The sequence below is a fragment of the Canis lupus genome, chromosome 12 (assembly GCF_048164855.1).
Source record: "Canis lupus baileyi chromosome 12, mCanLup2.hap1, whole genome shotgun sequence".
NCBI classification, from domain to species: domain Eukaryota; kingdom Metazoa; phylum Chordata; class Mammalia; order Carnivora; family Canidae; genus Canis; species Canis lupus.
In genome coordinates, this window is record NC_132849.1 from 29,641,328 (window position 1) to 29,658,729 (window position 17,402).

Here is a 17,402-nt window from a genome sequence, read left to right on the forward strand (position 1 = left end):
AGCTCGACCATGAGAAACAGTCAACAAACAGGAAAGCTGATGGAAAATGCAATGCTGCACAATGCACAGGCCCTCAGCCTGGGATGAGATGGCCTCAGCTCAAAGCCCAGCTCAGTTACACACTGGCTGTAGGACCTGGGACAAATAGCAATCCTCAGTCTCCACATGTGACAAATGCAGTGAGGGATGAGTGCTCCCACTTACTGAGCACTCACCATTCTAAGCATTGAGCTTCATATACACAAGCCCACTCATGCTCACAACCACCCTGGGAAAAACACATCATCACCCTTTCTTGACAGATAAGGACACTGAGGTTCAGAGGGGAGAGTGACATGCCCAAGGCTGCACCCTAGGATGGTAAGCAGGGCTAGGATCCAAACCCAAGCTGTCTAATGCCTCATAGCACTTCATAAGGTTGTTGTGAGAATTCAGTGACAGTCAAGTGCCAAGTACTTTGGTCTTTTATAAACCCTGGAAGAGTGTTGCTGGCAAGGAGGAAGTAGAGGAGGAGAAAGATGAGGAGAAAGACAAGAAGGAAGGGTAGCTGGAACGGGGCCATTTGAAGGGAGTAGGGGACTAATGACAAAGACAGAAGAGCTCAAGTGTATAGACACTGACTGTGTCTGCAGGTTAGAATGCCTTCCTCTCCCCCAGACACACAACCCTGGCTTTCCTCTGGGGAGCCTTCCTCTTCCAGTCAGTGGTTTATGGCTGATGTTGACCCCCATCCCCAGCTCTATGAGCCTGGGACCCAGAAGTGGTTGATCTACATGATACATATAATATCACGGCCGCAGGGGATGGCTTCTGCATAGACACACGACCTGGGTAAGTCCAACCAGAGCATCCTCTGGGACACATGGGTAAGCTGGTAGGCAAAAGGAGCTCTCTTTTCATTGCAATGGAATCTGGAAGCATGGAGGCCTAGTGCTGCTGGCTGCTCTTGCGATCACGAGAGCTGGTACATGAAAACAACACATGGGGTCAATGTGGTAAGAAGGAGACAAAGCAGAAACATGAGAGAGACCAGGTCCCACAGGTCCACGCCGGAAGCCTGCTGCACTCTCACCTCTTCAGTTACAACCAATAGGTATCTTTTTTTCCTGGGGTCACTACAATTGAATGAGCTTTAGTGGACACAGCAACCCCAAGGAAGACCCTGCAGGAAGGGTAATGGCGGGAATGGAAGCTTCAGATGCTCCCATCCGAGAGCTGTCACCAGCCTCTAGCAAGAACTAATCTCTGCACTCCACATGTGTGACCAGTCTGGTGCTGTCTGAAAGGGTGCTTCACCAACTCTAACAGCTCTGATATGACAGATGAATTTCACTAGTCACATCTGACATATGAAGTGCTTTCATTCGAAGAACCATAAAGCATCCTTGGAATCATCCTGACACACTGCAAATCACATTGCTAATTCCAGCCCAGAAAGATGCAATCAATCCAAACAGTAATTTTTGCCCATACACCATCTTGGAAATCAAGTTAAAGAAAAGTGTTTTTCTAAAACAGGTTGAATTTTCCACCCCTAAATCTCTCTGGCTGGTGGCTAATGCATTCTTTACAAATATATTCCTTTTCCAGATTTTAAATCCTTTCCTCCTCTTTAGAAAGGGGGAATGGAGAGAATATTTCATCTACACTTTAAAAACCTCCATTCATTAAATGTTATTAGTAGGAGCACTGGGCTGGTGAATGAAATCTCTAGGTTTGCAGAAACCACAGCAGTTAACATAGGTGGTGTATGCATGATCCCAATCCACATGGTCACTTAAAATGTGGTGCTCATAAGTGTATTGCCAAATCCACATTCTCTGAAAGGCAGATAATCTGACCCACTGGGGCTGAAGCAGGGGGAGCACCTGAGGGTTCCAAGAAGATGACACCCTGGCCTGACACAAGCTTTCCCCAGGTGCACCCTGGGAGGAGCATGGACCTCAGCCCAGTCAGCAGAGAGGAATGCCCACCGAGTGGCCAGTGAGGTAAGCCGGTGAGCAGTGGTCAGACCATGGTGGTGAAGGGGGAGAGAAGCAGGGGCATTCAAAGTAGATTCTGGAGACAGAGCTGATGGATTGGAATTGTGAAAAGAAGCCAAGAGAGGACTCCAGGTGACACTTGAGTTTTTGGCCTGAGCCTCTAAATGGACGGAGGCCCATTAACTGCTTGGTGGGGACTGGGTGAGGGGTTGCTTGCAGGAGGAGCCAGGGAGGAGGGGATGAATTCACTAAGACAGAGATGCAGAAACTGAATGAAGAATGGCACTAATCCATCACAAGGGAGCAGGGTAAAGTGTCCTCCCCAGGAGCACCGTGTCTACTGCTGTCATCATTGCCCAGTGGGCACCCTGACCTCCAGGCCTCCTCAGCAGACAAGACCCAGATAAGCCCATTTGTTCTGAGAAAGACCAAAGAAAGCAGAGGCAAGGAAATAAGACAAAGGAGAGGACACCTAACAAAATCTCCAAATGTATGTGTACCTGTGTTGCTTGTTTGGGAAAGCTCCCTCTCTCCTTCTCACTTATCTGGAAGATGTGAAAGGACAGCTACATCAGGTACATGAGGTCATGAGCACCACATGCCCAGTGATGGCTGGCAGTAGGCTCTGTAGGCCACAGTCAGAGCTACCTGGGGGCTGGGAACTGTGGTCAGGACAGGCTGAAGGGGTTCAAGGCCCCAAGGATGGGGCCTCGTAACTTCCAAATGATAACTAGCAAGAAAGATGTACCACCATGGCAGGGAAAGTTAGTGGGCTGGAGCTGGAATGCTGATTGATTTCACCTCAATCCAGTAACTGAGCCACTACCTAGAAGACTGCCAGGAATGGCTCCAGGCCACATCTTGGGGGATACCATCCCGGCCACTTATCAAGCTCCTACTACATGCCAGCCATGGCAGGCAGCTCCTCATAGGCATCATTAATCTAAATCTGAACACAGCCCATGAATGATCATTAGCTGCACCACCTAAACAAAAGAGAAAATAAAGATCACCCATCGTGAGCTTAGACATAGAGGGAACATGAGTGAACTTTGCGAAGTCCTAGAGACAGGACATAAACCCACATCATTCTGTCTCTCAGGCCCTTCCAGGCCCCCCCCCCCACTTTTTTTTTTTTTTTTTAGATTTTATTTATTTATTCATGAGAGACAGAAAAAGAGAGAGAGAGAGAGAAGCAGAGACGCAGGCAGAGGGAGAAGCAGGCTCCATGCAGGGAGCCCGATGCAGGACTCAATCCCAGGTCTCTAGGATCACTCCCTGGGTTGAAGGCGAACTAAACCACTTAGCCACCCAGGGATCCCCCCTTCCAGTCCCTTTCTACACAATAGTCCAACAGTGGGTCCCCTAAAGAACCTTCGAGTGCATTCAGATTCTTTTCATTCCAAGAGCAAATGGAACACACTGAGGCATTGCAGGTGGTTTTTGAGACAATGGTGACCCCAGAAAGGATAGTGTTAAGGACTACATTGGATTCCCTCCAAAATGTATATGCTAAAGTCTTAACCCACAGTGTGATGGTGTTAGTATATGGGATCTTGGGGAGCTAATTAAGTTTAAATGAGGTCACGAGAGTAGAGCCTTCATGATGGGATTAGTGCCCTTATAAGGGAAGTGCTCTCTCTTTCTATCTCTCTATGCCCAATCCCAATGTGAGAACACAGTGAGAAGGTAGCCATCTATAGGAAGAGTCCTCATCAGGAATTGAATCAGCTGGAGCCTGATCTTACCAGCCTCCAGAACTCTGAGAAAATAAATTTCTGTTGTTTAAGCCACATGAGCTATAATATTTTATCATGGCAGCCCAAGCAATTTGGACAGATAGTAGGGTGGTTCAAATAAAGAAAAAGGGGAACAGTCATGGGGAAGAAGAAAAGGAAGCATGTCCATCTCTTTGGGCCCTAGAGTCCTTTCAAACTGCATCAGCGTGCCTGGTAGAAGACCTGGGCTGGCTCCCAAACTAAAGCAGGGATACAAAGCCCTCAGTAAAGGAAACCTTTTCCTGGCACCTCTCACTTTTCCACCCCCCTCAACCTCACTGTGAGTCACTTTCAGAGCCAGCCCCTGGCCCTGCCACCACTTGGCTGTGTTAGTCCAACTATGTTTGTCTGAAGCTCTCAGGGACACCCAGAGCCTTTGGATAACACAGATGTGGAGGAAGAGAGAAAAGGGGCCCAGGCCTGTGGAGCACAGATGACTTAGATGAACTGCTGCTGACACTCCCTCATTGAGTCGATAGCCAGCTTATGCGCAGGTGTAAAGGAAAGCAGGCAGAGCCACCAGCTGCTCTTGGGCTAGAAGTGAGATCTGGGGCTGCCATGACCACCCCAGGGTTCCCAGGGACTGTTCTGAGCACACCACATCTCCCTCCCCTGCTCACAGGAAAGACAGGCTAGACTCAGGAGCAAAATCTACCCCTTCCTCCAAATTTCTAGGATATCCATGCACAAGAAAAATTAGTCCTCTGCAACAAATGATATATGTGAAAGCAAACAGGATTAACGTAACTTTTGTTCAATTTTAAAAGGTTTTTTTAAACCTTTTAGCACAATGCATTTAACATAAAGTTTGCATTTTAGCCATTTTTAAGTATACTCAGTGGTATTATTTAGATTCACACTATTGCATAACCATCACCACTACCTATCTCCAAAACTTTTTCATCACCCCACACAGAAACTCTGTGCCCTGCCACTACTCCCCATTCTCCTGTTCCTCTGGCCTCTGGTAACCCACAATCTACTTTCTATCTCTATGAGTTTGCCTATTCCAGAAATTTCATGTAAGTGGAATCATACAATATTTGCTGTGTTGTGTGTGGCTTATTTCACTTAGCATCGTGTTTTCAAAGTTCATCCATGTTGTAACATGTACCAGAACTTCGTTCTTTTTTATGGCTGAGCAATACTCCATCATATGTGTGTACCACATTTTGTTTATCCATTCTTCTGTGACAGACACTTGGTTTGTTTCCACCCTTTAGCTATTGTGAATAATGCTGCAATGAACACTGGCATACAAGTATCTATCTGAGTAAATATCTATCTCTTATCAATTCTTGGGGTATATACAGAGGAATGGATTTCCTGAGTCATACCCTAATTCTACTCTTAACCTTTCCAGTAAGGCCTATGTATTCATTTAATTCTCATGTAGTGATACCACAGAACAAAAATGTAGGGCATGATTGTCTTCAAGAAGTTTGCCCTCTAGTGGTGCTAAGAGACATACATCAATCAAACACATGAATTCGGAAGATCAAAATAGCACATACTGTGACAAACAACTGTAAGGTACAAAGGTTCAAAGACAGATGACGAGTAGATAGGATTTAAATTGCAGACTTGAGGGAGGCTTCCCTGAGGGGAGGACAGTTGGGCTGGGACTTGAAGAATGAGCAGGTATCAGACAGGTGAAGGAGAGGGAAAAATCCATTCTAGGGTGATGGCAAGAGTGGTCCAAAGGTGGATGCGAGAAACGAAAGAAGGCCAACATGTCAGGCCCCCTAAGGAGGAGACAAAGTGAGACAATAGGTATCTGGAGAAGTGAGTAGGGCCAAACCACACAAGGACCCATGGACCATATCAAAAATAGGAGGGCTTCTATAAGCATAAGGGAAAGAAGTTTTAAGCAAAGGAGGGACATGATCACAGTAGCATTTTTAAAGACCTATTTCTTTCTTTATTTTTTTAAAGATTTATTTATTTATTTGGGCAGGAGGGGAAAATGTGGAGGGAGAGAGAGAGAGAGAATCTCAAGCAAACTTCCTGCTGAGCACAGAGCCTGATGCAGGGCTCGATCCCACAACCCTGAGATCATGACCTGAGCCAAAATCAAGAGTCAGACAGTTAACCCACTGAGCCACCCAGGTGTCCCAAGACCTATGTCTTAAGATCTATTCATATTTTCTTCTAGGATACTACAGAGCAAAACTTTTTTACAAGTTTTTTTATTTTGGAACATTTCAACCAAAATACAAGAGTATAATGAATGCAACAATGACCAGCTTATGGTCCATTTTGCTTCATCTTTCCCCCAATCCACTTTCCCCTTCTATACCCCACATAATCTTGAAGTTTATCCTAGACATCCTGCCATTTCATCCCTAACTATGTCCCATACATCTGTAAAAGATAAAGACTCTTTCTAAAAATATAACCCTAAAATCATTACCCCACATAAAAATATAATAATCCTTTAATATCACCAAATATCCAATGTTTATATTTCCCCAACTAGTACATAGTTTTTCTTTACAGTTTGTTTGAACCAGAATTTAAATACTATCCACACATTGCAAGTGGTTGAAATGTTTAAGTCTGCTTTAAACCACAGGCTGACCCTCCCTTATTCATTCAAACATTCCCGGTGCAGTTCTATGCACTAGGGTCAGTGTAAGACCCAAAGATGCCAAGGAGACAGCTCCCCATCTAGAATGCTGGAACACCCAATGGTGATTTCTGCATGGACATCCTACCACAAGCTTGCTGAAAAGGAAGTAGAGAGCAATATGGAAACAACACAAACTGAGGATCATGAGTTTAGACCAGGAACCTCTAGTATTTCTAAGGGAATCTATTTGTTGCATCTAAGCTGAATTTCTTCTGTCTGGAAGCCACAGCCAACCCAAGTAGGAGGGAAGAGACCCTGCCTGGCTGAAATCACATGGAAGCCAGTCTCCCCCAAAGGACCTACTGGTGGGTGCCTTCACCACAGATGAACTAACAATTTTCTTTGTTTTTAATTCCTACCCATTTTTAAATATCTACACTGCAAAACAAATAATAACTGCCATTTTGGACTCACCAACAGTTGACCTGGCTTCCTGTCTGTTCATTCTCTCTTCGTATTCTACTTATTTCTCCCCTTTGGGGACATCAGGACTGAATGTTTGGATGCAGGGACCTATTTTGAGGCACAGTTGCCAAGGAAGGAAAAGAGAGCATATGCAGGGCAATGCAAATGACCCTCCATTGGAGACTTAGGGTACCATGATGAGCCATGGCCATCACACCGGCTGAACTATTCTGTTCACCATTCTTGGTGAGGTGGGACACGCAAAGCAAGCCCACAGTGCAATACCACATTATACCCATATGAACAACAAAAATGGAGAAGTCTAAGAATTCCATGTGTTGTAGCAAATTCACATAAAGGAATATGAAAAACAAATGAATTTCCATCCATATATCATTCTTAAAATGGTGAAACTATAGAGACAGAATAGGTTAGTGGTAGCCAAAGGACAGGAACGGGGTGGGGACTGGGTGCCAATGGGTAGCACTAAAACTTCCTTTGTGCTGATGAAACAACTCTAGATCTTGATTGTGGTGGTGGTCATATGAATCCATATATGGGACCAAACTGCATAGAATTACACACACACACACACACACACACACACACACACACTGAAGTGCATGTAAAAGCTAGTGAAATCTGAAGAAGGTCTGTAGTATAGTTCTGTAGTCTAGCACCATACTAGAACAGTACTGTAGCAGGGGTGGTTTCCTGGTTTACCTTGCATTACAGCTATATAAGACGTCACCACAGAGGAAAACTCGGTGAAGAGTTCATAAAACCCTATGTACTATTTTGGTAGCTTTCTGTGAGCATTATTATTTCAAAATAAAAAGATCAAAAAAATATATGAATGCAGTGGCATGCCACAGTACAGATCTACCTTAGTGATAACATTTCAGTGAAGAAACTAAATCATGAATGACTATGAAACCGCTTTTATAAAATGAGAACAAGTGAAAATAATTGTCTGACACAGTGCAATAAAACTAAACAAAAAGAAAAGCAAAGAACAAATGAGCAAGAGGTTGAATATAATGGCTAAAGAGGAAGTCGGGGTTGGGGGGGGGGTTGTACGCTGTACCATTTTACAGACATCTATTCCAGTAAACACCTGATACTTACAGGGTTCTACTTTGTACTCCTGGTTATTTAAAACTAAGTATCAGCTCATGAAGGGCGCGGTGCCCACAGCCTCTCACCTTCACTCCTGTGGCCATGTCCGCTGTGGAGAGGACTTCTCCTATGACCAGGCTTCGATTGACAAAATTCTTTGTTTTCTCTGCCTGAAAACATGACAGACCCAATGTCAAGGTTTCCTTATGGTTTTAAAATTAATGAAGCGTTTTAATGTAACAACATCTTTTATAATAAACTTATGTTACTTTTATAATAAAAATTCAACACAATAAAAACAATTTTTAATTAGAAATACTCTGATGACCTTATTGAAATAAATGTTTTCATCCAGTTTTGTTGGTTTTTTTTTTTTTTTTTTAACGTGGCCTTGCGGTCTCTGACCACATGCATACAAGGAGAGCCGGCTGCATCCCCACAGAAGGCAGGGTCCTGACAGGCTCCCTTCGTGCCTTGTGCTGCCTCAACCAAGTTTGTCCGTGAGCTCCCCGGAGTCTGACACCCTCCCCCACGCTTCTGCCTAGCAACACGGGTCCTGCCTAGCAACAGAGGCTTGCTGGCGCATAACCAATGCTCCCACCAACAGGGGAGGCCTGTACACAACAGCCAAAACCAATCCCAAGGCTACGAGAGCATACTCTTCACCAGCTAGAAATGAGACAGGGCAAAAAACCCGAGGCTGTCTTATGTTTAAAATTCAGAGGCAGGCGGCATTTCCTTAGAAGATGGTAGGCCCCTGAGTGCGCAAATTGCAATTATCCACTGTTGGAATTAATGCTAGGCGGCCTTGTTCTCCAGTCTTCTGAGACCCAGCCAACAAAGTTGGTACCTGTTGCCCTTGTGTACGTGTGTGTATACGTGTGTGGTGCATGCACACCTGTGTGCGTGCCTGTGTGGACATGTGCCTGAAAACTGCCCCACCAGCAACAGGATGGTCACCCAGTCTTCCTAGAGTGACTCAGTTTCCACAATGGCTTAAGCTCTTTCCCCCAGAACGCACTAGGTTTTCCCCTCCTGCAGGTTTTTACAATGTTTCTTTCAAACAGTATTAATTTTATCAAATAGAAGACTGTCAAGATTTATGACTCTTACAGTGGCTCCAACCCAATGCATCTTGTATTGATTATTTCTTAAAATAACTCCAGCTTGAGCATGAACCATTGCCTGGCTCCAGTTTCAGCTCACACTGGAGAGTTAGTTACCAGCAAATAAAAAAACCAAAAACAAAAAACCAACTGTAGCAGATACGTGCAGACTTTTTCAGATGGCCCATGTATCCTCTGTCCTGTGGATCCTCACAACTCTCTTTGAGACGCTAAGCAAGAAAGGAAGTACAGATCCCATGTAACAGAAAAGTCTAGACTCGGGAGGTCAACAGACTCATCCAACCAGGATCACCTAGTAAATAGAAAAGCAAGGACCTGGAACAAGATCTTTGGGCTCCTCATATGGACATCTTGCCCCCACGCCTCACAATTAAGCTTACAGAAGCCCCAGGTGACTCTCGGTGGTCCAGACTTTACTGCCACCGCACCCCTTTTTTGTACCATCAGCCTCATCCCCATAGGGCACCTGACATCAACACATTCCAATGAGCAAGTGATCTTCCTGAGAGTCATTCCATACTACATCATTACAACAAACCCTTCCTTATCCTAAACCACCTGCTCTGTTGTGGCCAAACGTAAACCATCAGGAGTAAGTAAATCCCTCAGAATCCCCAACTGTTCACAGTTTTCTTCATATTGTATTCCTTCCATTTATACTGTTGATGCAAGAACATGCCTTTGTCATTAATGTTGTCCAACTGTGGTCATTTTTACTCACCAGTTTGAAATAAATTCAATCACATTTGCTAAAGAATCAACCCCAAACTTAGCCATCTTGTCCATTATGAATTATTTATGATGATTATTTTCCTTCCCCAGTCTCTGCACGAGACAGCAATCTTTGCTATTAGATCTGATGGGCAATGCCAATATGAGTTTGCCATGAGTTCTCTGATGGTGATTTAAGCATTCATTTGGACTGGTCTATTTTAAGAAGTCCAGCAAAAGTTCCAGAACTAAAACTAGGCTTAATTGGATTTGACTGCCTTACTGGCATATATTTTTAACATCTTCCCCACACTTAAATTCTCTTTTATTCAATTATTTCATTTCTGATTCATTAATTGTTCTTAATTAAAGAATGTCTATTATTGACAAGTTTCCCCTGTCATTCAGTTGATAACCTAATAAATTGTCTGTACTGATAATGATCAATAAATAATCAACATGTATTTTTATATACTTTTTTGCAGTATTTCTACGTATCAATAGCTGCCTTTATTTAGACTTGATATATTCAAACCAAATCCAATTCCCATGTCAGAATGACAGTTTGTATTAACTTTAAATGATAATTCCATAAATTATGGAGAATATGCTCAAGCTTGTATTTTATCCTAAATTATACCCATGCTATTTATATTTCTGCATAATAGATTGTCCCAGACAGACAGAAGGTAGTTTTCCCTAAAATATCCCCTATTTCTTTGGAGAGCACTTGATGTATCAGGCTTTTTGTGATGCAATATTCTGTTATAAATCAAGTTCTAGGAGCACCTGGGTGGCTCAGCGGTTGAGCATCTGTCTTTGGCTCAGGTAGTGATTCAGGGTCCTGGGATCCAGTCCCGCATTAGGCTCCCTGCGAGGAACCTGCTTCTTCCTCTGCCTGCCTTTGCCTCTCTCTACAAAAATATACAATTTTGGTTTTATAAGCCCAGAGAGTCTCCAAAAGTCATATATTCTTCTTCAACTAAAATCATCTTGACTCAGCACTGCTTGAGCCATCTATTTCTCTGATATAAAAGACCCTCACCACCCTCTTTGTAATCCATTTGCAGCCCCAGCCAAGGGTACTGGACAGAGTTTCCTGATCTTTAGTTTTCTATTATCAGTCCCCAAACTGACTTATTTGCTTCTTCTACCTTCTGGTTTCAATTTTCTATTTTAGTTATGTTTTCTCAGTCTTATCAAATACATATCCTTTGTTATAATTAGCCTTAAATTATTTTAGAAAGAGAAGGGGTCAGAGTAAAATACATAAATAAAATAAATGGGCTTCACGTATTCAGTCATCTAGGGCCTTAGCTCTAAAGGCCCTAGATGGACTAACTAGACTAACCAGTCCTTGACCCTCCCTTGTAAAGAGATCCCAAATCTACTTCATACATCCACCACTATCTTGTGCCTGGACTATCATAACAGCCTCCCAGATGGCCTCCCTGTTTCTATTCTGCCCCAAACATCAGACATCATGATCTTTTTTTATAACTATTAAGGTAAAATTTACATATAGTGAAATGCACAGAGCCTAAGCACATGAATTCTGATCAATTATCTACCCGTAACCTTTACACCAATTAAGATTATAAAATGTTCCCATCTCCCCTAGAAAGTGCCCTCATGCACCTTTTCAGAGTCCCCACTCCCCACAGGCAACCACTGTTCTCATTTTATCATCATCCATTGCCTTTGCCTGTTCTTTAATTTACATAAATTGAATCACACAAAATGTACCTTTTTGTGGCTGCCTCCTTTCATGCAAATAAAGTGTCTATGGTGTTATGTATGTCAGTAGTTCTTTCTCATGACTCAGTAGTCTTCCATCTATGAATATTCCACAGTTTGCCCAATCTCATACTGATGAACATTTATGTTCTTTCCAGTCTAGGGTTATTATGAGAAAAGCTGATACACACACTCATGTAAAAATCTTTTTGTGGACATATGTTCCCATTTCTTTTTTGTAAATTCCCAGGAATGCAATTTCTGGCTTAAAGGGTAGGTCTGTATTTAATATTGTAAGGAACTGGCAAACAGTTTTTCAAAATGGTTATACAATTTCACACTGCTACCAACAATATCGAAGCCTTCTGGTTTCTCTGCATTTTCATCAGTAGTGTGCATCTTTTCATTTTTAGCTATTCTGGAGGGAGTGTAATGTCATCACATTATGGGCTTAAATATGCATCTCTTAGATGACTAAAGATCCTGAACACATCTGTATATGCTTATCGGCCATTTATATACTTCTATAAATTGTCTGTTCGGGTCCTTTGCCCATTTTTTAGATTGGGTTGCTTGTCTTTTATCATTGAGCTCTAGGAATTCTTTATATATTCTGGGTACAAATCCTTTGTATCTGGACATAACTTTTTTCAGATAAATGCATTGCAGATATTTCTTCCTAGTTTTTGGATTGCCCTTTTATTCTCTTAATGATGTCTTTTGATGAAAAACAGTTTCTGAAAAGACCAATTTATCAGTTTTTTCTTTGACATGTTTAGCATTTTGGGGGTCCTCTCTAAGAAACCTCTGCCCATCCTAGAGTCAGGACATTCTCCTTTGTTCTTCTACTAACTTTGTAATTTTAGAATTTACGTTTAGGTATATAATACATCTCAAATTATTTTTGTGTGTAGTATGAGATAGGGATCAAGATTAGCTTTTTTATGTATATTTAACTACTTGTTTCAGAACTATTCATTGAAAAGATTTTTCTTTTCCCATTGAGTTGCCTTGGCAACATTGTTAAAAAAATTAATTGATTGTATATGTATGGGTTTATTTCAGGACTCTCCATAATGTCCCATTAATCGATCTGTCTCTCCTTATGCTAATACCACATAATCTTGAGTAGCTTTATAATAAGTCTTGAAATCAAGTTGTGAAGTCCTCCAAATGTGTCCTTTTTCAGAACTGCTTTAACAATTTCAGGTCTTTTGCATTTCCATATATGTTTTCTGAACCAATTTATAAACTGTGATCAAGGCACTATAATATTTTAAAAATAAGCATCATGCTAGGCTCCCTGCTTCCCCACAAGCCACCAGTGTGAAAACTCTCCAATGACTCCAGTTACTTTTGCAAGAAAATCCAAACATCTAACGATGGCCTCCACATCAGTCTTTTTTTACTCTCTGCTTTTCCTCTGCTGGGGCCACATAGTAGGGCACTGGGAGAAGTCTATAACAAAGGCTAGATGGAGCCATTATACTTCTGCTCTCCCCAGGGTCCTTGACCACTCCAGGAAAGCCCAATACCAGGAACAATGAAAGGTGACATTCCCATGGCTCTGCCTAAGGATATTTTTTCTCCCTTTACAACATCAGTGAAGTAGCCTGACAGTTTAGGATTTTCCAAATTCTTGCCTTAAATTTAATACCTCTTCTCTTGGCAGCTGATGCTTCCTACTAAATTCCTGCCTGCTTTGGAAATTTTTTTTATTATTAGTGTAATCATATAATTTATCAATATTGACAGCATGTAATGATGAATGTATCATATTGATGATCACCTTAATGCATGAGCTTACTTATAGGTTAATGGCAAGTGCATTGTTTTACATTAATTTTAACATAAAAAGGTTTTCTACATCTAAGACCATGTTGTCTGTGAAGAGAGATAATATCACTTCTTTTCCAGTTTATCATGTTTGATTTTTTTAAGTGTTTCCAATAATTTTATTATTCACCATGTTTGATTTTTTTCTGCAGCATTGACAACCATCTGATGTCCCACAAATTTACTTATTATTTTATTGTCTGCTTTCTCCCAGACTAAAATATAAGCTCCATAAATACAGATATTTTTTTGTCTGCTTGGATCACTGCCTCTTGAACAATGCCTGACTCATAGTAGGTGTTCAATAAATGGTTGTAAAATGAGTGAATGGCCTCACCTGGCACATAGAAGGGACTTAGGAAATTATAGTCAGTAATAATTACTGTTATTTTACACATTTCACTGCAAGAATAATGATTAACCCTGAAGGGCAGCCCCAGTGGCGCAGCGGTTTAGCACCGCCTGCAGACCAGGGTGTGATCCTGGAGACCCTGGATCGAGTCCCACGTCAGGCTCTCTGTATGATGCCTGCTTCTTCCTCTGCCTGTGTCTCTGCCTCTCCCTCTCTCTGTCTCTATGAATAAATAAATAAAATCTTTAAAAATTTTTAAAAAAATAATTAACCCTGAAAATAAGAAGTTTTCATTAAGCCAAATTGTTTACAGTACAGTAAATAAAGAACACCAGGATTCTGGCTACCCTAGAGTCTCTGAGTGGATCCCAACTCACTCCCTGTCATGCTCTTTCAAGTAATTCCTGTGGCCATGATAGATGACAACTCAGTTCAGCTGCCAATCTACACAGAGGAACTTCTGTAAACAGGCCACTCTGTCCTGTCATCTCTGCTCACATCCTCCACGGCATCCCTTGTGGCCAGGGCTGGCCTGGCTAGAGTGCTGGCCAAGTGGCCAGAGTCCAAGTCTGCAGAGCTGGAGCTGGGACAGGGACTCCTGCCAAAGGCAGCATACAAGACCAAGAGCCAGGGGCAGCCTGTCGCAGCCCACTAGGAAAAGCCTGGGTTCCAGTACAAACAGAAGCCAGAGGGCCAAGGGCAGAGCCAAGGCTAGGGTGTTAGAGCCAAGAGCTCAAAATAGGTCAGGAACCAGTACTGGGATGGGGTGGGGGAAGTGTACTTGGTCATGGTCTGCAGGACCAATCAGGACTGGCACTAGTTCTTGTGGGCAGCAAAGCAGGCCTTGGTGGGATGGGCTGGTGTAAAGGGCTAGTGGCAAAGAAGACATACGCACCTGCTTGGCATATTCTCTACTAAGCTCCTTTTCCACAACACACCCATGGCTTCAGTGTAACTTCCTGGGAAAGGCTGCTCCTTTTTTTTAGGGGTTAATTAGGAATGCAACCATTCTGCCCATTTCCAAATGCCTTCTAAGGTGAGCTGACTTCAGAGTCTTATTCCATTTTAGATATGATCACTCACCTGGTAGTTCTTTAAATAGAAAAACAAAAACCATCCCAAACTGAGACTAAAATTCTGGTTGAAATAATAATTATACCATAATAAACATTATATAAATATAAGGCCATGTAAAGTTATAGTATGATAAATATAAATCTCCTGCCAGTTCCCCTTTAAGCTAATTTGAGAAAACAGTGGATGATTTAGATCAGTGGTTCTCAAATTTTATGGTCTCTGGACCCCTTTACATTCTTAAAAATTATTGAGGATTCCAAAGAGCTTTTGTTTATGTGGGCTATGTCTATCAATTTGCCATACTTGTAATTAAAACTAAGAATTCTAAAAATTTTTATTCACTTAAAAATAACACTATACCCATGACATAATTTTCATAATTCTTATGAAAAATAACCATAATTTCCAAACCAAAAAATCAATAAGAAGAATGGCATTGTTTTACTTTTTTTTTATTGTTTTACTGTTTTACAAATTATTTTAGCATCTGGCTTAATGAAAGACAGCTAGACTCTCTGTTTCTACACTCAGTCTGTTGCCATATGTTGTTTTGGTTGAAGTTTATGATGAAAAATCTGGTGTTGTTCATATATAGTTGTAAATACACTTTTCAGATAGTACCTGAAAGGGTCTTAGGTACCCCAGGGGTCCTTAGACCATACTTTGAGAACCACTGGTTTAGATAATAATGATATGCCATGCCCAACACTCCTGTGGATCATGGGGATGAGGACAAGCAGAACTCAGAGTGAGAGAGAGGATGATGGGGAGGGGGTAAGTGGGTGTCAGTCATGGAATGGGTACTTCATTATTCAAATATCTTCCTCCCACTCCTCACTCCTGTTGGCCAGGAATAGCCTGATCCCAACTGTCTTCCTCCTGGAAAGGAAGTGCTGGGATGGTCAGCCCTGAACCATGATTGGCAGAGACCAAATGCTGAATGGGAAAAATTCGAGGTAGATGGTAGAGTACCAGGAAAGAAGGAGAGTGGAGAGTAGTACTCAAGCCAGGACACACACGGAATCACCTGAGAAATTTAAATGCTGATTTGATCGGCCTGAGGGAAAGCCCGGACAGCAGAGGTTGGAAAGTTCCCCAGGCAATGCTAGTGTGCAGCCAGAGGGCAAGAACCACCAGCTTGAAGCAGGCTCAGAAAGCAGGACCAGCTGGGCTTAAATCTGTGTTCCACTAGTTATATATACAATTTACTAGTTGTATAACCTCAGACCAATTACTGGTTTTCAACTTATTCACCTGTAAAATGGGAATACCATTCTGGATGTTGTGGAGATTAAATGAGATCATCCACTTAAAGTTCTTAGCACTGTGACTGGCATAAGAGATGTACTCAGGAAGTCTGAGCTGTTATATTGGTTATGGTGATTTTGGTGCAGGCGGGCAGCCTCTGTAAGCTCCAATAGATCTCCCACCTGGCTCCTCTGTCTCCCCATCTCTGGAAATATAGGGAGGCAGTGACTTCCCCACCCACCCACCCAGGATTTTCGTAGAGGAAGAAGACAGTTGGCTGAAGGGCACAAATGTGATATCACTGGAAACAGGTGTGGGAAAAACCAGCGAGATGCAATGATGTTTACACTATGTGTGTGCACACACATGTGTATATACTCTGTAGTCACACTCAGATATTGTTTTTCCTTTTGAAATTATTAGAACATCTCAAATCTATTGCAGATGGCAGAGGGGAAAACGCAGAGTGGAAATATTTTAATGGCTTATTCTTGGCCCATGGACTGTCCATAGAGATCTGGGACGAATGAGACTCACTCCTCATTTGTCCTTGAGAACATCATCATTACACATTACACACAGAATTCTGCCTTGGAGTTCATCAGATCATCCACAAAAAGCTAACAGCAACACGAAATGGGGGCCAGGGAAGGGTAGAAAGAACCTGGAACGCTCTCTGAACAGGCAGTACAGCCATGACTCAATATTTTTATTAAGAGGCAGAATGAATCATGTAACACTTCTTCTAGAATTACTGGATGTGGACGGCTCCTCCAGCTGTTTACAGGGTGGAATTTGAGAGCCTTCAAACACAGATGTGCTGCTGAGTTTCATGACATCCACCCAAAGAGATGAGCCTGCCACACTGATGACCGACTAGTTTAATTTCCTTCAGGTTCATTGGCTTTTGCGAATTCACACGGAGAGGAGCGCCAGATAGGCTGAAGTAATTCACAGAAATAGACTGGGGGGATTGTCTAGGGCCAATCCTGTGGCTCCTGCAGGAACTACACCTAATCATCCAGGACAGAGTTGTCTGGGCTGCCTCAGACCACGAAGGGAACCACAAAAATAGGAAGATAATTGGATCCAGGGATCAACAGCTTCATAAGGAGCAAGACTACACAGGCTAATCCTTCAGACTCAGTGGGATAAGCAGCAATTAGTAAACTTCATTAAAGGATCAACCTTCATCTTGAATATTGACACTAAGTTAAGCCATGGACATATTGAACTGATTAAAAGTCCAGGAGACTGACCACATGTCAAGATTTTACCTTCCAATCAGCCTCATGCCAGATGTCCTGGAGGCCAGACTCTCATAAAGTGGCTGAACAAAAAGGGTTGAGGTCTTTTGTGGTTTTTATTATTATTATTATTATTGGTTGTATTCACAGC

General features: G+C 42.3%; 1 protein-coding gene across 4 annotated transcripts in view; it reads right to left on the reverse strand.

Moving 5' to 3' along the window:
- ACOXL (acyl-CoA oxidase like) overlaps positions 1-17,402 on the reverse strand; it is a 353,848-nt gene that overhangs the window by 313,498 nt on the left and 22,948 nt on the right. For all 4 annotated transcript variants that reach the window (XM_072770257.1, XM_072770256.1, XM_072770255.1 and 1 more), the window contains exon 3: positions 8,003-8,086. In XM_072770257.1, the coding sequence (XP_072626358.1) occupies positions 8,003-8,086 (84 nt within the window). The remainder of the gene's footprint in view (positions 1-8,002; positions 8,087-17,402) is intronic.